Here is a 23,442-nt window from a genome sequence, read left to right as displayed (position 1 = left end):
AAAGACTGCTTTTCATTGCTATCTATTACACTTTAATTAGATAAATGGAAAGATAATACAATGTTTTGTTACACAGTCTTTCGTCATTTAATTTTCTTTGAAAAACTGTCAAGTGCCAGGTGCGTGCCCTGGATTGGGTCAGGTTTGGGGGGGGGGGGGGGGGGGGTTGGCGGGTCGCAGTCATAGGTATCATATGGGTACAGGGATGTGCGCAGTCATAGGTATCATATAGAAAAAGGAAATTTGACCATCTTCCAATAGGAAATGAAAAGCTTTTTGCCGGCAAAAAGGGAGGGGGGGTGTACGCGTGTGTACGCTCATGATTGCATTTGTATATTCAGTATAAGATAAACAGAATTTTCGGTACACGTCAAATGTATTTACCCCTGATATTTTTTTATTTTATTTTTTTAAGTGAACACGGAGCACCATAAGATGATCAACAGTGCCAAAGATAGGAATCTAATAAAAGCCTGGATGAAATACTGATTTGTGGATTGTCGTCGACTTTTTAAGAACTTTACGGTTTTTTTCGGAACTACCATGACATCTGAAGGGGATGGAAAATCCACTTTTTTTTTCCTGCCGACGTATTGCGGCCGTTGGTGATGGCTCGATTTTTTTCCACTGAAATTTCGCAGTGCCAAAGCCAAAGTTTTCTTGTTCGAATTCTGTCTGATAAAATATTTTGCTTTCTCGAAATGTTTTTAGTTTTGTTTTATTATTATTATTGTTATTTGTTGTTGTTGTTGTGTTGTTGTTTTGGCGACCCATCAGATATAAAATGGTCGAATCGTATGAACTCCATACAACCCCCTCCCCCCCAGCCTCTCAATATTTATTTCCTTTTTTATCCATTGTTATTATCGCAACTGCAAAGCATATATGCTTGGAAAAAACCCTTTCTTTTTCAAATTATCTCGAATTCGTCATTTTGATTTTCTCAGTGGATTCTCTTGCTTCAATAAAATCAGCCACCGTAATCTCATGCAACTTATAAGTCAACCCTGTGTGTATCAGTGGCCGAGGGGGACTTGGGAGATAAGAGGGAAGAGTTAGCCTGTTACCAATTACCTCTATAAACTGATGATAGGTTCACTTTCCATCCGTTTAGTCCTCTTCCGTTCCATTTCCTTATTTCCATTCAAAGCACCTCGCCTATGCCATGGCTTCTTAGTCGATCAGTTACTATGGTTACATGGTATGTCAATTGCAACTTGTCCTCGTCCTAAGAAACGTTTTTATCGGTTTTTAAATGATGACCTTATTATTAATGTATTAAAACATGTATTGCGGTTTAGTCGGGACGTATTTATAAAAATCTATTTACCCAAGTGAACTGACGCAGCTTACTAATTAATAATCGGCGGGTACAACATTCATTTACTAGATATACCTGTATTTCTTAAGCTGGCTCATTTTCAAGATCAGAAGAGGCCATCCCCTCAACATACTGTATACTCTAAGGGTTTGTTTGCATTCAAAGTGGTAATTGTAAAAAGATACAATGCGCGTCTTACATTATTCGTCCTGTATGTTGGGGCTGTATCACTCGGATTTGTCAACGGGATATGTAACAACCACTTGGAATATAACAAAAATCAACCAGATATTGAACAACAATCGGATTTGTTTATTTTGCGTTATAACATTTTGCGTTGAATAGTGTTTGGACCTCCAGGATGGTGTCGGTGGTTATGTTTATCAGTTTGAAGTCACATGGCGTCAAGATTAGATAGATAATCTAAGCGAAAAGTGATGAACAATTTCACATTTTCAGCACACTTCTTCCTCTATGCGCGTGAATAGAATGAGACGAGAAATGCCTTAAGAATATGGTTTAGATGATATTTGACGCATAGGCTGGGGGCGCCAATTTCATTCTAGTTCAGAAACCATATAAATGACCACACAGCTGTTATTATCAATTATGTTTTCATGAAGTACAGTAGAACTACGCTGAGCCACTCTGAAGAGATAAAAAATCAGTGTAAATTAGCTTCTCACAGTTTAATATATAATTTAAGATATCTTTTTCAAATGTGTAGCAATAAACAACCGAAATAAGAATCAATCAAAGTTGCTATTTTTGAGAAATGACAATGACTAGAAAAACTACACACTGGCTGTAGAATAACTAGGTGATCTGCATAGGCGTCGTAATAAGGCAAAGGAATTAACGCATGGATGGAATGATATGTTTTACGCCTCTGTAAAAACAGCAGTTTCGCAGGCGGTTCGAGGGTGAGCCTACCAGTGAACAGGCGAAACTACTGGCTCTATTTTCCCGGCTAAAATGTGGCCCGAGAAACGATAAATATAGTTCGACTTATTGTAAAGTTTGAGTTACCTGATCTTGAGGTCGATTTATCCGAGTAGAATAACGGACAAAGTTTCCAAATCTAAGGGTTAATCGAACTTTTAGTTAGAAAGTTTAGTTTATTCCAGTTGGGCTTTAGCGGAAACCTACATTTTTAAATGCATATATTTTGGCGCTTAATATGTTGATTGTTATATCAGGGTGTTTCTCGGATAAAGCTGTATTCCGTCGTTATCTTGTTGCAGTTGTTTTAAAGGGGCGGACAACCTATATAAATATGTACCTTCAAAATGCTGTCAAATTCAGTCTATTCAGCACGCGAAATCAATATTTGCTTTTAGTCATACCTTTCATTTAATGAAAATTTAGCGCCAGTATTTCCGTAAGATAAGATATCGCTCATACGCACTCTTTCGCGTTGGTCAATAGATTTTAAATTAGCGGTGTTGAAATATAACGTTATTTAATATCCCCGGCCCGCCCGACGGCTTTTTCGCTAAGGATAAATCATACACGCAGCACGTTCTCGTATCCACAGAGAGAATACTTAATTTGAGTAAAGGATTTTTTGGCCCCCAGGACGCCATGGTATAAGGTTTATGTTTAAGTCTCGCTTGGAGTCATCAAGATGTCCAAATAAAGCTGTCTCCCCTGCTACTGACGTCATTTAAAGGTGAGAAATAAGAGTCACTCCTAGACAACCAACACAATGATTTAATCATTTTTTTTAAATATTCTAATTAACTTAAATTATCAAAAAATATTTTACCTCTAAGGTTATATCAAAAAGTTCCCGCATAGATAAGAACCTACGGTCAATTAGTGAGCAAGTAATGATCTAGTTTCTATATAGTTACTCTAATTGTTTATTAAAATAGGCGCAGCAATACGTGCAATTAAAGCTAGTACCACTTGGACGAACTCTTATCGAGCCCCGAGCTAAATAAAAAGTAATTCTAATTGCAGCTTTCAAGATTTCATCAACCTTTTCTCTCATCAGGGTAATGTCCGTTATTAAACCATGGTTTTATGAGAGTTTGAAAGCCCCAAGTCATTTGGCTCTTGCAAAAGATGGTCACAGATTGCACGGAACTTCCGCCCGATCGAAACTGAATAAAAGCGGGATAGACGTGAGAATATCACACTGGTGCGACTTAAAGCTTGATGAAGGGTACAACTTTGTGGTATATCATCGGCTTGGAACATTGGTGAGCCTATATTTATATATTTAGTTTGCATTTTTTAGGAAGGTTGGCTACAGCTTGTTAAGAAATGCATGTTTTTTTAAAGAAGCTTTTTAATATAATGGCTTATTTTAAGATAAAAATATTATTGTGCGTCAGAAAACCAGGACTTGTTTAAGACCAGTTGTAGATTTCAATTCAATCGCCACCAATTTTTTTCTTTCCGCGTTACACAGTTCATTTCAAAACGCATTAAACACGCCATCGAGGCGCAACATCTCCATGAGTTTCTACCCATGATTAAGTCAAAGCACAACAAAGTTTAACTGACAGGCACGTACACAGGGGGGTGCGCAGGGTGCGCGTGAACCCCCCTTGGCGGCCAAAATTGGCTCATTTATCTTATCAAGAAATCTTCAAATACTAAGATTTTTCCATATGATTACCTATGACTGCGCACCCTCCCCCCCCCCCCCCCCCTCTCGGCCAATCCTGGGGACGCGCCCGAGAATGAAGGATGCCGATTCCTAGTGGTTTTCGAAAATAAAATCAAAAAATCTGATAGAGAAGCAGTGAATGACAAAATTGTTTATTCGCCAGCACAAAAATAGAAGGGCACACTTTCCCGTCACAAATGAATGAAGAGAGGTTGCAAATAAAATTGAATACAAAAAAAAGAACTTCCTCCTCGTCAATCTAGTATAAATCCGTCAAATCCATTACAAGCCTAAAAGGCTGGCTGTTTTTTAGATTTCTTGATAATTTATCATACTTTTAAGTCGCTTGAATTAAGAAGCGAAACAGCACCACCATCACCACCCTTCGTGGATAAGGGACCGCCTTCCCTCGTTTCCTACGGCTCAGTTAGCGGCCATACTGTCACGGACACAAAGTGTTGTTTCTAATTGCACCGGCGGCTCTGCGGTGTGCCTAGAAACAAATTATATACTTCAAAGGGACCGATTATGGACTATTAATTTCTTCGTGCTCTTTCGAAAAGTAAACGCTTTGTTCAATCATGAACAGGTCAACAAGAAAGTGTGAAGACATATTATATCAGGACTAAATTTGAGCAAATAACCAAAAAGCAAAAAGACAACAAATTTCCGGCAGGAGGCTTTATAGTTTAATTTATCATGATTCTTCTTCCTTATGAAGTTGTAAACAACAATTTGAAAACACCATTACATCACTTCAAAGAAATGCATAAAAAACATAACTGTCAACCTCCCAGGGAAGTAAACACTCACACAGATAAAAACAAAAAGCTATCAATGAATCTGAGCTTGATCACGGAAATCAAAACAACGGTAAAGCAACTTTTAGAATATGTATTTTTACGTTCATTTTGTCGTTTACTTAAGAAGCTTAATTTATTAATGCTCATTTATGGTGGTTACCATACCGACAAAGAGGAAACGTTTGCCGCCTCAAAAAGAACCTTAAACAGAATAACAATTTGAACAAGTGGAGCCACAAGTTAAAATCAAATCAACAGTTTGTGCTTAAACTATTAACATCAATTTTGTACCTTTCCTCTAGATGACAATTGACCTACTCTGATATATACATTGCTTGCTAACATTAATGGATTGGATTTTTAAGGAGAATCGTGAAAACGTATTTGGCTAATCAACCAAAAGCCATCACGAAAAAAGGGGACAAGTTATGTGACCATGGCAACCGACAACCGATTTGCTAACCAAAAATTTTTGTTTTGTTTTTAGAACTCGGAAAATGCATTATCTATCTTTTATCTTTAGTAATGGTTTCGTGTCTAATAAGTTCCTATGTCTGATTGGGTAAAAGTTTACAATCGCTGATGGCAACGCTACGTTAAGTGTCACGTGATAGGCGGAGTCAACCATGTCAATCAAACATTTTACCGCAGCGGATGAGTTATCGGGGAAACAGAACTGAATGCCTTTTTGTGATGAACTGTGGATTATATCAGCATCGTTAAGCTTTCACTGTCGCTGGAAACCAAAGTTAATCAAACAAGAAATAAAAGGTACGGGAGTTGGGGAAAAGTGAGATTACTTAAGATACATAAAAGTACGCTAAACTTTATCAAAACATACCGTATTCCAGATAAGACAGTAAAAAATGGGTTATTGCTTATACATTCAACTTTTGAAGTAATGTTTTAATTGGAGGATCTCAACACTCAAATTTTTGCACCTTAGTTTTGAGTTGTTTTATGGACTCTTTTCAATTACACTTGAACTAATCCTCATTTGGAAACATTTTTAACGTTAAAACCCGGCATATGAGAGTGTTTTCTAGAGAAAGTTCCGGTAAAAAGGAAGAGAGAATATTTTTAGCTTGTCTGACATCTATAACGTCAATTTCCTTTAGTTGTTACATGAATGTCATGCAGAGAAAATACGTAGTTTGAAGCTTTTAGTTAGTGTCATCATTTCTCGCCCTACTTTAGCGATGTTTAACCAAGCCAAACACGTTACTGAGATAGGAGTAGAGGAGTGAAAGTCAGCACTGAGTCCCGACTCCACTATATAGACTCCCGAGACCACACCATACGTACATTTCTGTTATTTTTGTTGCCTAAAAAGTTTCCCAATTTCAAGGTATAAAAAGCGAAAATAGCAATTGTGCAAACACGTCTTCAATTCACTTTTCTACAGAAGGAAGCTTTTTGAAAATGTGTCAGTGTAGAGTGACATTATAAATGGCAGGTGCATATGGATTAAGCGAACAGGTTATTGACAAACGCTTGCGCTAAAGACACACAGATAAGAAAAAAGCGCGAGAAAATTTTTGTTGGGCCGGATAGCTCACTTGCTACCATCAGCAGTGGCAATTATTTTACCATTATTGATATTGTAACGAAAATTAGCATGCGTTCGTGAAGCGCAAATTGCACAAGTTTTGAGAGAGTACTTTACTGACCGTTAGGCACCGAACAGCACCATAGAGGTAGGTGAAAATGAAAAAACAGAAATAGCGCAAAGCCAAGGGGGGTACTGGAGCACATTACAATCCCTCCTGGTGTGCGTAATTAATCCATTTCTTATGATCCCATCCATTTTTAAACAATTTCAGATAAAAAGATGTTATATTTCTCGTTAATACCCATAATTATGGAACCACGTATGTGATAATAGTCAGCTTACAGGGATGTAAATAGCGAGAAAATTAGAATTTATTAGAAGCGGTTTTTGAGCAAAGTGACTCTTCACTCGATTACATGAACTCAGACTTAAGGAGAAGAATGAAACACGTTCTTGCTGACATTTCATGACATTTGAGAGTCAATCAATAACGGAGTGTTCAGGTCTATTCCTGTTAGGCGCAATCGTAAATCACAGTTGATTTTGCAGAGAAAGGCGCACGCTTTCACCTACGAGTTCGTCGTCTACGGGTAAAAACAGTAAGCAGGCACCAAGCCCATTTCCGAATGCTCGACTGCTCTGAAAGAAAACATTCAAATCGAGGCCCTGTGCTAAAACTACAGTAAATGTAACAATTTTAACGGAGCCTCTATTTGAAGCTTTTCTTTAAGAGAGTAGAGCGTAATTTGGAAACGGGCTATTAGTTACCAATATAGCAGGAAATGGAGAAAAGCCGGTTATCTAAGTCTGGAAGAAGACTTTGAAGACATTATAAAAAATTGACCTCCATTTGACGAAAGATATGCTTTGCGCAAATTGCATTTTCGTAGTTTGCAAAGTTGCCTAATATGGACTGTATGTGGATCCCGAATACTCGATAACACGAACTTCCAGCTTGTGCGATTTTTATTATTCATTTTATTTATTTATTTATTTATTTATTTATTTATTTATTTATTTATTTATTTATTTATTTATTTATTTATTTATTTATTTATTTATTTATTTATTTATTTATTTATTTATTTATTTATTTATTTATTTGTTTGTTTATTTATTTATTTATTTATTTATTTATTTATTTATTTATTTATTTATTTATTTATTTATTTATTTATTTATTTATTTATTTATTTATTTATTTTATTATCGCCTTATTCTTGCAGCATTAATCCATTAAAATAATAGATATGATAATAATATAAGCATGCATTTTAAATTTTTCCAAATAGAATAGAATCCTTTAATACATTTCTGACCTCCCGATCATTCAGACAACTTTCTATATTACCTTCGGGAATCAACTGTACAAAGTTGTCACTCACTCAATATATTTGATCGATTTTTTCACAAAAATCCCGGCAACACCTCAAAAATAAAATATAAAGTATAGTTGATTCAATCTTCTATTAGTTCAAATTAAACAAAACATATGTTCAATTTCCAATGCATTTCTTATATCTACAAACAAAGATGGGCAGAAAGAATTTTTACACACTGCACCCGTTTCCTTCAGATGTGAAATTTAATTCAAAATTTCGAATTGTTACGCGTAAAATAAATCCATGCAATCGAGCCTATTTTTCCACTTTCTGACTTTAGGCCTTCTTTCCAGGCCTTTCCAATTTTACGTATAGTTGTATGACAGAACAGCGACTACATATAGACAAAGGCAAGCAGCAAGAAAGTCACTTAGAAACTAAAATACTCATTTGACCACCGTGATTATTAAGTTTCATTCAAGATTCATTCGAAATTTTCTTAAAAGTGTTTTTTTCTGAGCTCTGATCCCGAATCAAGTAATGGCTTTTAAAAGCGTTAAGTGAGTGTCAAATGACATTTACCGAAAATTAATGATTAGATTCTAATTGACCTGCTTTCCCAAGAAATATTTTTTTTCTTTACAAAAGGGTGATTTCAATATATGGTAAAAAGAAAACTAGCATTTATGTGTGTGGACGAAAAATAACTTGATATTAAGTCTGATATTCGTTTTATCGATGATAGATCCATTGCTTATCCGAGGGCAATTTGTCTTTTTGGTTACAAGCGTGATCGTAGCGTAATTTTTCAAACTTGGTAATGTAAATTATAAAAATAATAAAAGAATAATATTGTATAGAAATATGCACATTCGACCCATTTTTAATTTTGCGACGTTATTTTTTAAGTCTATACAGTATTTTCAAAGCCTTTTCCGAGCCATTTTATTTTCTTTTTAAAAAAATAGTTATACGTTATACTTTTATTGTATTTGGCAAGCAATCCTTTGCTAATCATATTTAGTTGATTTTCTACGCATTTCCATGATTAAAGGGGGAGGGGAGAGCACATTGTTATTACTGTGTACATGTACATGATGTACTGTGTAGATACGGAACGTGTAATCTTTGACATAACATTTCATCTAGAAATAGTTAAAAGAACGTGTTCGAAACATCACCTTGTAAAAGGTTAAAGAAAAAAAGAAACAGGGGCTACTGTATGATAACAGATTTTCACAAACGCTCTGAACAGCCGTCACCCTTACAAAAACACGTTTCAGAGTTTGAAGCATCCCTCTAGGTGTGCCTATGAATAAGTAATCTATAATCGATTAAGCTATTGATAGTGTCTTTGACCAGTAGTAATTCGCTTTTTTTGTTTTGTTATAAATACCACCAGTGGATTTTTTCCATGGTTATCTCATTGTACACTTCTACATGCGATAAGTGATATTTATCTTTCCACGGAGCCTACACTGAGAATCTTAAACAACACCTGAGAGAGATAATCCTTTTTTTAGCGGCGTGTTTATGAAGTTTCATTTTACTAAGCAAATGCCCATTCGAAACTACGTCAAGTTTAGAGTTATCTGATAGATCGAACAGTTATATTATCTTATTGTGTTTTCAATGAAATTGCGAATCTATAGACTTGCACTAATATAAGGAAAGTGGTAAGATGATGGATTTTGAGCTGGGAAAACATAACAGGTTAGGTTTACCTTTAGTGGAGCGGCAATCAATTAATCTAGAGGAAGTCGCAACTACAACAAACACAACATGATAAACATTTAAAAGATAAAATTTACTTATTTTTTCTTTTTGTATTCATATTTGAGTCATACAATGTCAAACAGTATTCCACTCAACACAATTTCGCTTTAGGGTTTCGCAGGGCGATGTAGAAGTTCGTTCAAACAGGTGCGAACCATTCTAGTGAAATAATTAAGTGAACTTGCTTGCTTTCAGATAGATTACAGTGTAGCGAGGGCAGACCAGACGTATAATAGTCTGGCGTTGTCCCAAAACCTACAAAATACGCTGCACTGAAGCAGCAGGCATGATCAACTCAACAGTGAGCGCGGGTAAGTATCCAATCACTGTGCTTTTCTAGTCATCCCTCGTCCCAATGTATAAACTAAAGGCTAAACGTAAAAAGAATATTTGGCACTTCTTAATTTTAATACGTTCCACCTTTTTACGGTGTTACTCTATTCCACCTCAAAAGACTAGAAAACACTCTCTTTTTTATGAGAAAGTCTAATCTAGTTTAGGCTGGGCCGTTCTTATTTTTGAATATGTTCTTAACGATTTTTAAATTTTGGTGTCTATAAAAATAAAATACGCAATGAAGAATTATTAGGAAGGGAATGACACAAATAAGGTTGTTGTATGAGCACAATGAAATGACGGAAAAACCCTGAACATGGGCATTTCGAAGAAATGGAGAAAGAAAATACAATTTTTTACAAAGGCCATCAGTTTCTTGTATTCCGGACTGATTTTCCCTTTTCAAAACACAAATAACGTGAGGCTGAAATACACACACCCAGATTTTGGCTTTTTAAGATAATTTTTTCCTTGATCATCCTTGCGTTATATACACCTGTTTCAAAAAAGGTTGTCAGTGCAAATGGCGAATGGCAAATAGTAAAAGGCAGTTCTAAGCCCGAACGGTGCTTCTGGGTACTAATCATTCGTAAAATTAAAGATGTTAAATAAAGTCTAGCAATGTCAGAGGCATACATTGATGATCTTTAATGGATAATTGTTTGATTTATCCATATTGTTCAGCATTTAGTAGAAATTTAATGAGACCCATGGTTCCTTACGGTCCTAGAACTGCCATTTGCCAATCGCCATTTGCCGTTTCGCACTGACAACGTTTTTTGGAAAAAGGGATATGAGCTCAGGGACGAAAAGCTCAAACTTCAATGTCACTTTACAGAAAGTCGCATCAATTTAAAAAAAGTCGCATTTGATATTTTGTTTGATATTACTCACTAAGTACTTAGGGGAATTTTCCGCCTTATTTGATTTGAAATGAGCTTATTGGAAACGTCAAGACATGTTTTTCCGTCATGTCGAGCACCAGAACTAAAACATGCAATATTTTTCTGCTATCTGAGCCTCCGCATGTCCTTGGAATTCTTAAAATTTGGTGAAATCTCAGACTGTTTTTTTTCCATTATAGTGCAATCATTTTACAGACGTTTATAGATTTTGATGTGAAAGACAGTGTAAAAAGGAAATGTATAAAGTACAGCATTTTTAGTTTGCACATGCAAGACTGATTTTATAATTAATATAATCGTTCACTGGAGCTTGTGCGAGTGGGCAGTTCTTCTTGCGCGTTCTCACCGATGCATTGACGATTGATAATCGTTAGCATGCCGCTTTTCCACGTTAGTGTCGATTGGATCATGACGCCCCACTTGTGAATAGTCTTTTGTCACGGTCTGAGGCCTCATTCTTTATTTAGTTTTATAAACCAACAATGTTATGATGTTCGTAGTTAAGCAATACCAAGACATGCCATTTTTGCCCAATTCGGATTTGCCCGATACGATCTCTCTATCCTGCATGCTTTCTCATTTTTGCCCTAAGTATCTATATTAGGGTTCTGTAGAGAGAGAAGGGACTAAGGAAATCATTTTAATCCTTTTATTGTGATACAGCAAGAGCTGTAAACAAAGTTTTCTTGGGTTTTGCAGTAACAACAGGAACTGTGAACAAATCAGAGTGGTGTTTTACTGCAATGTTGTTGCATCGGTCTATTTCTTCCTAATTCCTCGTCAAACCACTTAATTAAAATCGTCATTAGGTAACAGATATAACTGTCACAAGATCATGAACTTACATTAAATGATCAATCTCCTGTACAAAGCCTGACTTCACGATCATAATTATGGAATGTGACTGATTGGTATTAAGTTCACACCATCCCCACTTATGCGGAGTCTGGGCACTAGTTGCGACTCCTGAATGCTAAATTACATCAAGCTTTTTTTTGCTCAAGTCAAGTTAGAGAAGTAGGCGAAATTGTGAATATAGCAATTAGTAGCACAATTAAGTGCTTCGATAGCTTTTACGGCAACAACTGTTAAAATCTAGAGCTTCAGTGGCACAACAAATTTTCAAATAACAGCCTATCTTCAGCTTATCACATCGATTTTCCCTTGTGACATCCATGCAACTCAAACGTCCCATTATTAGAACACAACGTGATTTTGGATCTTTGTGTCTAAAATAACAACAGGGAGCCCAAGTAAGAGCTGCCGCTGTCGAAAGCAAGGAATTCTTAGTTTGTACTAAGAATTAAGTAAGCAAAATTTATACATCGGTCAGATGGTAACAGAGGCGTAGCTGCATAAATGTTTGTTTTAGAGCCCATTCAAAAAGAAACAGTCAGATAGAAAACAATTCGACAGGAATATATGCTGAAATTTTTGCCTAAAAGGATTGTCGAATTTAAATTCCTTGGACTTGTGTCAATCAAAACCGACATGTGAAACGAACCCTTTCAGGCAATTCCACCAGCAGCCCTGGTCTGACGTCACCAATGCGCGGTGGTCTGATCTTCATCTACGTCACGACTCTGGTGATGGCGTTGCTAGGCAACGCGTTAAGTCTGCTGGTCGTGTATCGCAGGCGCTGCTGTAAAAACACGATGAATGTGATGATTGCAAACATGTGCGTGGCGGACATGTTGGTGGTAGTAGTGGTCATACCTTTCATGCTCAGCTACATCCACAAGGAGGAGAAATGGCAGCCAGGTGAGAATATCGTTTTGACCATCATTTAAATCATAAGCATTGGCATCATTATCATCAGCACCTTTCATGCTCAGCTACATCCACAAGGAGGAGAAATGGCAGCCAGGTGAGAATACCATTTTGACCATCATTTTAATCATAAGCATTGGCATCATTATCATCAGCACCTTTCATGCTCAGCTACATCCACAAGGGGAGGTTATGGCAACCATAACTTTAGATATCATCATAACCATCATTATAATAATTAAAATTACCACCAACATCAACACCATCAAAACAAACTATTACTACTATCATCATCATCATCATCATCATCATCATCATCATCTCCATCATCATCATCATCATCATCAATACCACCACCGCCATCATCATCATTACTACCACCACCAATAAAACCAGCATCGTCATCAAAATCATTAACATTTCTGCCAACATCAACATCATCAACACCCAAACAAACTAATATTATCACTACCATCGTCATCATCATTATCACTACCACCACCGCCATCATCATCAATACTAGCACCACCAATAAACAATAAACCATTATCATCAGCAGCATTATAACTTTGCTACCGCAATCATCATCATCTTATTACATCATCGTCGCCATCATCAGCCCGCTAGATACGAACATAATGATAAAATGTACTATCCGGGGTAAAATAGCAAATCATCAACAACGTCGTGAAGACAGAACTAGTAATGGCCCGTATTCCAGATACTGTGGAATTTGAGCGCGACGCAAGGCTTTTTTAGCAATCGGAGGTCGTCCAATATTCTTGCATTTCTTTGCATTTGGAATTATCGAAGCTTACTGAAAACTCATGATAAAAATGCAAAACGGTCTCAACTCAACTCCGACCTGTCTCGCGTTCGCTCTTAAAACAAACGAACCATATGGTCCCCATTTTTTGAAGGAGCCCCATTAGCAGGCAAGTACCCAGGATTGGCTGAGGGGGATGGGGTTCAGACATAGGTATCATATGGAGGAATCATAGTATCTGAAGACCCCTTCATAAAAAATGACCCAGATTTTGACCGCCAAGGGGGGTGAGCGCGTAGCATGCGCACCTCCCTGTGTACGCGCCTGATAAGCATTTCTTATAGATCATGTCTAAGTGTCATAAGTTGCCGTCCCCAGGTGTGTGGGGGGACGTCACGTGCAAGTTATCGCACTACACCTCCGTAGTGTCCATCGCCGCATCCATCCTCACAATCCTCTTCATCTCCTGTGAACGCTACATCGCCATCTGTCATCCAATGAGAGGCCACTTTCTGCGCATGCCCAGGGTCATCACAACACTAATCTGGCTTCTGGCGCTAATCCTCATGTCACCCTATCTGATCATCTACAAAAATGTCTACGTCAACGGCACGTGGTATTGCACTGAAGATTTCGGCGACTCCAGATCAATGCCTATGTATCTGCGCATCCACTACCTTGTACTCTTCATCCTTCTGTATGCCTACCCAATAATGATGATTGGTGCGCTCAACTCAGCCATCATCTGCCGCCTCACACGCCACAGGATGCCTGGGGAGGAGCAGGTGGCCGGACAGCAGTCGCATTCGCGGGCTCAAGCTGCCAAGAGCAGGCGCAAGGCAGTGCGAATGTTATTCATCCTGGTGGTGGTGTTCGCTGTGTGTTGGCTTCCTACACACCTTATGCACCTTTTCATCACTGAGCGCCGGGACATCCTCGTCTCTTTACCCCGATACCTGCCTTTCCTGTTGTTCTGGTTTGGCTACTTCAACTCAGCATTGAACCCCTGCATTTACGTGCTCTTCAGCGCAAACTTCCGCCGCGACCTCAAACTTCTGATCATGCCGTCCGAGAGAACCAAAACTGCCGTGACCGTAAAGATGACCATGTCCGACCGGTCCGGGAGTGGAGGAGGGAGTGGAGTAGGGAGATTCGTACGGCGCTGGAGTGGAAGGTCATCGACTAGAGGTCACAGTAGCTCCGAGTCTCCCGCGGCCAAGGACGCCGTCATGGCGTGCGTGCAGTTGAATGGAGTCAATAGGAGCGACGAGAGACGAGACGGACAGGACGACGAGGAGGTTTTGTTTGATTAAATCGAACATCGTCGACAGCAATGGAAAATAATGGGCTTTTAAATTGGCGCTTAATACAAAAAATATCATACTCTGTTTGTATTTAACACAACACTGTGTCCAAGAAATGACGCCACCTAAACAAAGTCTACATAAAGTTTTCATATTTAGGTACAATTCACCAGTAATCCGATTTATTATATGGCTACGATAGTACGCGCGCTGTGATTGGCTAATTTTTAGTCGTGACTAACTACTTACTAACCGAGAGTGACCTCGCAAAGCCTCGGTCGATACGCCAAAGCCTCAGTTTGATATTTCCCGGCATGACCGAACGGTCGAGGTTAGTATGGCTTTTTAAAATAAAAATGACAAGAAAACAAATCAACTTTCGCTCTCGCCCGAATATCGATTAGTTTATCGATCGATTTAAAAAAGGCGGGAAAACAAGGAACACTCGCGCGCTGCCAAATCAAAGATGTAAATGAGTGACAAGATTCAACAACATGTAATTGGTAGTAATTGGACGACTCTTGGAAGCTACAGGTTTTATCATAGGTGAAGTTGATCCAAACGATAACAAAGAAATCTGAGTTGTCAGTTTTCACGGCATGAATATACTGTTTAGTTCGAAAAATCCACGGTATGTAGAGCAACCTCGTTCCCAGGGTCTTCTGGGTAATTTTCAATATGGCGTCTAGCTGAAGAAGACCCTGGCCTCACAAAGCCTCGGTCGATACGCCAAAGCCTCAGTTTGATATTTCCCGGCATGACCTCACTTTCGATTTAGTAGGTATAGTTAGTGGTTATTTTTGTATAGTAAGTGGTTATGTTTTTAGATGAACGGTGACTGCGTATTATGGCTAGACTGTGTATATATAATATATGATATCCAAGCATGTTAAGGCACCGCTGTGTGTATATATATATAATATCCAAGCATGTTAAGGCACCGCTGTGTATACATAATATATAATATCCAAGCATGATATACTCGACTAGTAAATAAATCAAGGCCCAAGGCCTAAAAAAAGCAAGAACTGAGAACAATATTGGCGTACTTTTTTATCAAAGCGCACTTCTCTTTTACCTCCCTCCACGTTGGCATGAATTTTAAGCCATTTGAAAATGACGGGACATATAATTATAGTGAGATATTACTCACGATTTGATTTTTGATTGGCGGGGGGGGGGGGGGGGGGGGGGAAGGGGGGGTGGTGTTCTATCCAAACAGCGCGGCTGTAGTTTATCAGTGCAGACTTTTTAACCATTCCCAATTCTATCTCCAGAATGTTTTGTAAATATCTTGTAACGATAACTTTGATTCCAAGACGAGTGTCATCTATTGTAGAGCGCCTATCTATAGTCAAAGATAGCTGGGATGGGTAGATATTCTGATGTGATATCAAGCTGTCTAGTGACATTTTAATAAAATGCATATTTGATTCAACGACGTTTGTCACATCTATAAGGCGCAAAATGCCCTAGGGCTAGAGCTGTGATCTTTTGAATGTTTTACCAAAACTAAAATATAACAACCACGCGTTCATATCGCCATTTTTTAAAAGTTGGGTCAATACTATAAAGCGCGTGTTAATCGAACTTGCGTGAGCCAGCGTTCTGTTGTTGGCGTCATCGACCAAATCACCCAAATCATAAAGCAAAAACCCACAACACCCTACCTCCCCGTGAATCACGCAACACCCTACCTCACCGTGATTCACACAACACCCTACTTCACCGTGAATCACACAACACCCTACCTCACCGTGAATCACACAACACCCTACCTCACCGTGAATCACACAACACCTACCTCACCGTGAATCACACAACACCCTACCTCACCGTGAATCACACAACATCCTACCTCACCGTGAATCACACAACACCCTACCCCACCATGAATCACACAACACCCTAACTCACCGTGAATCACACAACACCCTACCTCACCGTGAATCACGCAACACCCTTCCCCACCGTGAATCACGAAACACCCTACCTCACCGTGAATCAAGCAACACCCTACCCCACCGTGAATCAAGCAACACCCTACCTCACCGTAAATCAAGCAACACCCTACCCCATCGTGAATCACGCAACACCCTACCCCACCGTGAATCAAGCAACACCCTACCTCACCGTGAATCACGCAACACCCTACCCCACCGTGAATTCCGAAACACCCTACCTCACAGTGAATCCCGCAACACCCTACCTCACCGTGAATCAAGCAACACCCTACCTCACCGTGAAACACATAACACCCTACCTCACCGTGAATCACGAAACACCCTACCTCATCGTGAATCACACAACACCCTACCTCACCGTGAATCACACAACACCCTTCCTCACCGTGAATCACGCAACACCCTACCTCACCGTGAATCAAGCAACACCCTACCCCAACGTGAATCAAGCAACACCATACCTCACCGTGAATCACACAACACCCTACCTCACCGTGAATCACGAAACACCCTACCTCACCGTGAATCACGCAACACCCTACCCCACCGTGAATCAAGCAACACCCTACCTAACCGTGAATCACGCAACACCCTACCCCACCGTGAATTCCGAAACACCCTACCTCACCGTGAATCACACAACACCCTACCTAACCGTGAATCTCGATACACCCTACCTAACCGTGAATCATGCAACACCCTACCTCACCGTGAATCACAAAACACCCTACCCCACCGTGAATCACGCAACACCCTACCGCACCGTGAATAACGCAACACCCTACCTCACCGTGAATCTCGAAACACCCTACCTCACCGTGAATCACTCAACACCCTACCTCACCGTGAATCACACAACACTCTACCTCACCGTGAATCACACAACACCCTACCTCACCGTGAATCTCGCAACACCCTACCTCACCGTGAATCTCGCAACATCCTACCTCACTGTGAATCACACAAATCCCTACCTCACCGTGAATCACACAACACCCTACCTCACCGTGAATCTCACAACATCCTACCTCACCGTGAATCTCGCAACATCCTACCTCACTGTGAATCACACAACACCCTACCTCACCGTGAATCACACAACACCCTACCTCACCGTGAATCTCACAACATCCTACCACACTGTGAATTACACAACACCCTACCTCACCGTGAATCACACAACACCCTACCTCACCGTTAATCACACAACACCCTACCTCACCGTGAATCTCACAACATCCTACCACACTGTGAATCACACAACACCCTACCTCACCGTTAATCACACAACACCCTACCTCACCGTGAATCTCACAACATCCTACCACACTGTGAATTACACAACACCCTACCTCACCGTGAATCACACAACACCCTACCTCACCGTTAATCACGATACACCCTACCTCACCGTGAATGATTAAGTGATTAAGACCCGATTCATTGGGTTGAACAGTTCGATGTCTGAATCAACAGATCAATAAATTTTGACACGGCACTGAGCGCGGCTTCGCCAGTCGACAAAAGTGCGACACTAATTCAAACGTCGAGCTTGTTGTGCCGTGTGAGCAGAAACTCCACAACAAAGGTCACATTTGACCACACAAACTTCTTGGCTCCTGCCGTATCGAAACTAACTGTCTATCTGTGTCAAACAAATATAGACGACGACGTCTCAGACGTCGTCTGAGGCCTAGGATAAACGTTCCTCTAACATACCGTCCCAAATGCAAATAAGAAGAAGATGAGAAGTCGATTTTTTCGTCTTCATTTGCGTGCATTTACATTTGGAACGGCACATAAAAAACGTCGTTTTAAAAAAGGCATGAATCGACGGCAAAGCCTACATGTGTTTATGTTTGATACAGACAGACGATAAGATTCGGTACGGCAGGAGCGCGACGTACAAATCCGATCTAAGAATCTAAGTTTGGCGAATTGATTTCTTGGAACTGATATCTTCACGTTTTATTTACATTTTCCTGTATCCAGTAGAAAATAAAAGATGAAGAAGAAAATAAACGATGAAGAAGCAGCACGGCCATTGCCATTTGCACAGACTACGTATTTGAAATAGCTTTATATGTATACTGTATGCAGATATACGAGATCTCATATTGGGACATTCGGGAAGCCCGCGGGATTCCCGCAGACCAAAATACAATAGGAAGGGTCAGTTCGGGTTAACAAATTGATAAAGAATCTTGAATAGTGGTGAAACGATTGACATATTGCAAATTCTAGAAAGATTTATTATTTGCATTTAACTAAAGCGGCCGTTTCTGAAATGCCGTAAACATGCTTTGAAGTGTAGGAACATTCAACGATGGCTGGAGACAAGGTAAGATGCACCGCTCCTCAGCACTTCTGCCGCTACACCGCGCATGGACATTGAGTTGTTCGTCGCTAAGGCACAAGCAGCGCCATCTGGTATTAGTAAAACACGGCCAAACACACCGAAATGGAGTCTAGATCAAAACATTTTAATGGAAAGTTGGGTTTTTTTACTGAGAGTGGAAAGTGAGAAGCGAAATTTAACCGTTGAATAGCCTTTAATCGACTTATATTTCCAATAATTAAAATAGTTTACTAGATACTGATGTAAGTTGTAGGCTTTTCGACATGACCTCGCTTTCATTAACTTGAATGTCGTTAATTACAAGACAATTAATAACCCGATGTAGTAGATTCTCTTCTAAACAAAGAACTCCACTTATTACCAATGAATTATAACTTACACTACTGGAAATATCTGAGAGAGGGAAACAACAAGTTTTTGCATCGCTTGACCCGAAACTATGAGGAAATTAAATAAACACACAAAGCACCCATTTCCATCGGCTAATTCATCATAGGAGGATCTGAGATAATTTAGATTTTAAGTACTCTTGAATATGAGACCGCCGTTGTTGTTGTTGTTGTTCTAAAGTGAACAATTACAAGGGAGTGGTTGATTGGCCGGTTATCAGTCTGTGGATTTGAGACGCAAAAATCGTAAAAACTAAAGCAACATTGATCTAATCCTTGATCACAAATCAAGATTTGCATTAACCACGGCCTCGCTATCAGGAGATTGCCTACGTCAATATCTTCAGCATGGAAAAGATTCTAATCATGGCCGGCGTGGTTTGCGTGGGCGCGGTGTACCCCTCTGCTGTGTAACCGCGCTTTAACCGGCTCTCATTTGGGGCCATCCTTAATCGACGATTGCGACACAAGGAAGGACGAGGTGGCCTGGGTCGCCTTAGAAGGCAGGGGAACAGAGTTTGTTTGCCAAATGGGATTTTGTGGTTTATAATCAGAATTTAGCCTTACAAACTCTGTTCCTTCGGCCCTTGCTTGTACAATTAATTTCTGCATTCCCTCTGCCCCAGTGCACTCGGTATGCGCGCCCTCAAAATCAAATTTCGAATGAGAACCGGCTGCAGACTACATCTGTTGTTAAGAGGACACGAAATCTGACCTTGGAAAACCACAAGGACATTTACCCCGCAGGCCGGCTCCGCGAAGTTCCTCACTTATAGAGATATGGTATGACTAGGCGTCTCTATTTTTGTGGTCATCGCGCAGGTACCCTGTGGTGTCGCCCCTGCTCGCTAGCACATTTTATACAAATGTCATAACACGTCTCCTTAGTGAAATAATTACAAAACAATGCACTTTTGCACTACCCGAGAATACTCAATTCTTTATAAAACCCAGACAGTCAAAGTTAAGCCCATAATAACTTGAGGTTGTGTTTGCACTAAAAGAAATTTAAATTTTGGTATGCTATTGGCTCTTGCTTGCAGCCGATCACGGTGGATTTTATACTTTGAAATGTTCATTTTTTTATACATTTTTTACTAAAACTAGCCGAACGGGTTCTGCTTTTGGGCAGTGACCAAAACTATATAAAACCACCCTTCCGAAATATTTACTTCTGTGGGTTCTTTACTTGTTCCATAGGGCAGACACATACCGGTGATGATGATGGTGGTGTTTGTGGTCCGGATAAGCCTCAGCAGAGGTACGGGAAATATTCGAAAAATAACACTATCACTAACACTAGAGGGTGGGGAGGGGAGTGAATATGAGAGGGTGGGGAGGGGTGTGAATATGAGAGGGTGGGGAGGGGTGTGAATATGAGAGGGGAGGGAGGGGTGTGAATATGAGAGGGTAGGGAGGGGTGTGAATATGAGAGGGTAGGGAGGGGTGTGAATATGAGAGAGGAGGGAGGGGTGTGAATATGAGAGGGTAGGGAGGGGTGTGAATATGAGAGGGGAGGGAGGGGTGTGAATATGAGAGTGTGGGGAGGGGAGTGAATATGAGAGGGTAGGGAGGGGGTGAATATGAGAGGGTAGGGAGGGGGGTGAATATGAGAGGGTGGGGAGGGGTGTGAATATGAGAGGGTGGGGAGGGGAGTGAATATAAGAGGGTAGGGAGGGGGGTGAATATGAGAGGGTGGGGAGGGGAGTGAATATGAGAGGGTTGGTGGGGAAGGGGGGTGAATATGAGAGGGGAAGGAGGGAGGGGTAAATATGAGAGGGTTGGCGGGGAAGGGGGTGAGTGAATATGAGAGGGTTGGTGGGGAAGGGGGATGACTATGAGAGGGTTGGTGGGGAAGGGGTGAATATGAGAGGGTTGGCAGTGAAGGGGGGTGAATATGAGAGGGTTGGTGGGGAAGGGGTCGGGTGAATATGAGAGGGTTGGTGGGGAAGGGGTCGGGTGAATATGAGAGGGTTTGTGGGGAAGGGGTGAATATGAGAGGGTTGGTGGGGAAGGGGGATGAATATGAAAGGGTTGGTGGGGAAGGGGGTGAATATGAGAGGGTTGGTGGAGAAGGGGGTGAATATGAGAGGGTTGGTGGGGAAGGGTAGTGAATATGAGAGGGTTGGTGGGGAAGATGGTGAATATGAGAGGTTTGGTGGGGTAGGGAGGTAAATATGAGAGGGTGCATGGGGAAGGGGGTGAATACAAGAGGGTTGGTGGGAAAAGTTGCGGGTTAAATATAAGGGGGTTGGTGGGGAAGGGGGTGAATGTGGGGAAGAGGGTGAAAATGAGAGGGTTGGCGGGGTAGGGAGGTAAATATGAGACGGTTGGTGGGAAAGGGGTGAATATGAGAGGGTTGGTGGGCAAGGGTGGTGAATATGAGAGGGTTGGTGGGGAAGGGGATGAATATGAGAGGGTTGGTGGGCAAGGGTGGTGAATATGAGAGGGTTGGTGGGGAAGGGGATGAATATGAGAGGGGTGGCGGGGTAGGGAGGTAAATATGAGAGGGTTGGTAGGAAATGGGGTGAATATGAGAGGGTTGGTGGGGTAGGGAGGTAAATATGAGAGCGTTGGTGGGGAAGGGGGTGAATATGAGAGGGTTGGTGAAGAAGGGGGGTGAAAACGAGAGGATTGGTCGGGAAGGGGGTGAATGTGGGGAAGAGGGTGAAAATGAGAGGGTTGGTGGGGTAGGAAGGTAAATATGAGGGGGTTGGTGGGAAAGGGGTGAATAAGGGTTGGTTGGGAAGGGGGTGAATATGGGGGATTGGCGAGGCAGGGGTGGTAGTGATGGGACTCGCTGTAGATGCTGGGAGCGGCGAGCAGAACCGAGGGGACATATGAAGAGAATAGGACATGTAGAGTTTAGTTAGAGGGGGGGGGAAAGATGGGAAGGGTGTCGAGTTTGGAAGGAGAGTAACATTGGTAGGGGGATGGAGAGGACTGTATAAGCGGCTAATTATGGGATAGAAGAAAAGGTGAAGAAGGCTTGAAAAAAAAGATCAACATCCACATTGTTTGTTTATAGTTTCCTATTTTGACTTCTATTACCCGACAACTTTGTGCTATATACGGGAGCCTTACAACAACCATGCTTATATATTCTAGCCATACAACTATGCTTATATATTCTAGTTAGATCAAAAGAAAACAGAAAGGGCAAATAATTAAACTAACTAGATTAAACTAGGACAATGCGATTGCAAAGATTCAACTTTCCACAAACGTTTCCTTTCAGCACAAATCGTCACAATAAACAGGACTACAGAAGCGAACAGCACTATGATTCTTTCCCCGACAAGCGTGTCGTACAATACAACACTAACACCAGCGCCGGATGAAACAAGTACTGCAGCAACAGCGATATCACCATCTTCTGTAGGCAATATGACGACTCTGGTTTCTTCTGTTAACTTGACGAGATCTTCATTGTCAACCACATTGATCCCAAGCACTAGCACGTCCATTTTGTCTTACAATACAACCGTTATCGCAACACCAGACACAACAAGATTTGTAACTTCAACGATCTCATCGTTTACTTTAAATGTAAGTGCTAACCCGACGACATCTTTGATCCAGCAAAACATCACGCTAATCACAACAAAGGCTGTGAACGACACTCCGAGGACGACATCAACAAGTGCGGTTGTCGGAACCATGATCACACCATCACCCAATATTAAAAGCTACCCCTCATTGATGACGTTGGAATTGGGTAATTTTACAAGTGCAACAAGTGTTGTCTTTGACTCGACTTCCCACAATGGAACTCCACTTGTACAAAGCATCAGTGCCCTTACCTCACCAAACGTCAGAATAAACAGGACTACAGAAGCGAACAGCGCTATGATTCTTTCCTCGACAAGCGTGTCGTACAATACAACACTAACACCAGCGCCAGATGCAGCAAGTACTGCACCAACAGCGATTTCACCATCTTCTGTAGGCAATATGACGACACTGGTTTCTTCTGTTAACTTGACGAGATCTTCATTGTCAACCACATTGATCCCAAGCATTAGCACGTCTATTTTGTCTTACAATACAACCGTTATCGCAACACCAGACACAACAAGATTTGTAACTTCAACGATCTCATCGTTTACTTTAAATGTAAGTGCTAACCCGACGACATCTTTGATCCAGCAAAACATCACGCTAATCACAACAAAGGCAGTGAACGACACTTCGAGGACGACATCAACAAGTTCGGTTGTCGGAACCATGATCACACCATCGCCCAATATTTGAT

General features: G+C 40.7%; 3 protein-coding genes and 1 long non-coding RNA gene across 14 annotated transcripts; 3 read left to right on the top strand and 1 right to left on the bottom strand.

Moving 5' to 3' along the window:
• Window positions 1-1,615: 1,615 nt before the first annotated feature.
• On the bottom strand, window positions 1,616-2,577 carry LOC116609405. The gene is made up of 2 exons (XR_004292937.2): window positions 2,351-2,577; window positions 1,616-1,969 (listed from the first exon to the last, which is right to left on the bottom strand). It is a non-coding gene; the product is annotated as an uncharacterized LOC116609405 (long non-coding RNA).
• A 16-nt stretch (window positions 2,578-2,593) lies between these two features.
• Window positions 2,594-15,500, top strand: LOC116609404 (QRFP-like peptide receptor). Of its 11 annotated transcripts, none has more exons than XM_048729193.1 (5): window positions 2,594-2,993; window positions 3,321-3,528; window positions 9,594-9,705; window positions 12,148-12,396; window positions 13,550-15,500. In XM_048729193.1, the coding sequence occupies exons 3-5, from the start codon at window positions 9,681-9,683 to the stop codon at window positions 14,482-14,484; spliced, it is 1,209 nt and encodes a 402-aa protein (XP_048585150.1). In that variant the 5' UTR covers window positions 2,594-2,993; window positions 3,321-3,528; window positions 9,594-9,680; the 3' UTR covers window positions 14,485-15,500. The 11 variants fall into 11 exon arrangements, with proteins under 11 accessions (XP_048585150.1, XP_048585145.1, XP_048585153.1 ...); XM_048729188.1 differs by having other exon boundaries at window positions 9,590-9,705; XM_048729196.1 differs by lacking the exon at window positions 9,594-9,705.
• A 344-nt stretch (window positions 15,501-15,844) lies between these two features.
• LOC125567903 (mucin-3A-like) lies at window positions 15,845-17,863 on the top strand. The gene is made up of 2 exons (XM_048728904.1): window positions 15,845-15,848; window positions 16,485-17,863. Exons 1-2 carry the CDS (start codon window positions 15,845-15,847, stop codon window positions 17,861-17,863), a joined length of 1,383 nt encoding a protein of 460 aa, XP_048584861.1.
• A 789-nt stretch (window positions 17,864-18,652) lies between these two features.
• Window positions 18,653-23,441, top strand: LOC116609402 (serine-rich adhesin for platelets). Its single transcript, XM_032370231.2, has 3 exons — window positions 18,653-18,780; window positions 20,388-20,448; window positions 22,426-23,441. Exons 1-3 carry the CDS (start codon window positions 18,766-18,768, stop codon window positions 23,439-23,441), a joined length of 1,092 nt encoding a protein of 363 aa, XP_032226122.2. The 5' UTR covers window positions 18,653-18,765.
• Window position 23,442: the final 1 nt, after the last annotated feature.

Source organism: Nematostella vectensis, chromosome 6, assembly GCF_932526225.1.
Source record: "Nematostella vectensis chromosome 6, jaNemVect1.1, whole genome shotgun sequence".
NCBI classification, from domain to species: domain Eukaryota; kingdom Metazoa; phylum Cnidaria; class Anthozoa; order Actiniaria; family Edwardsiidae; genus Nematostella; species Nematostella vectensis.
This window is presented reverse-complemented; position numbering and strand designations above follow the sequence as displayed.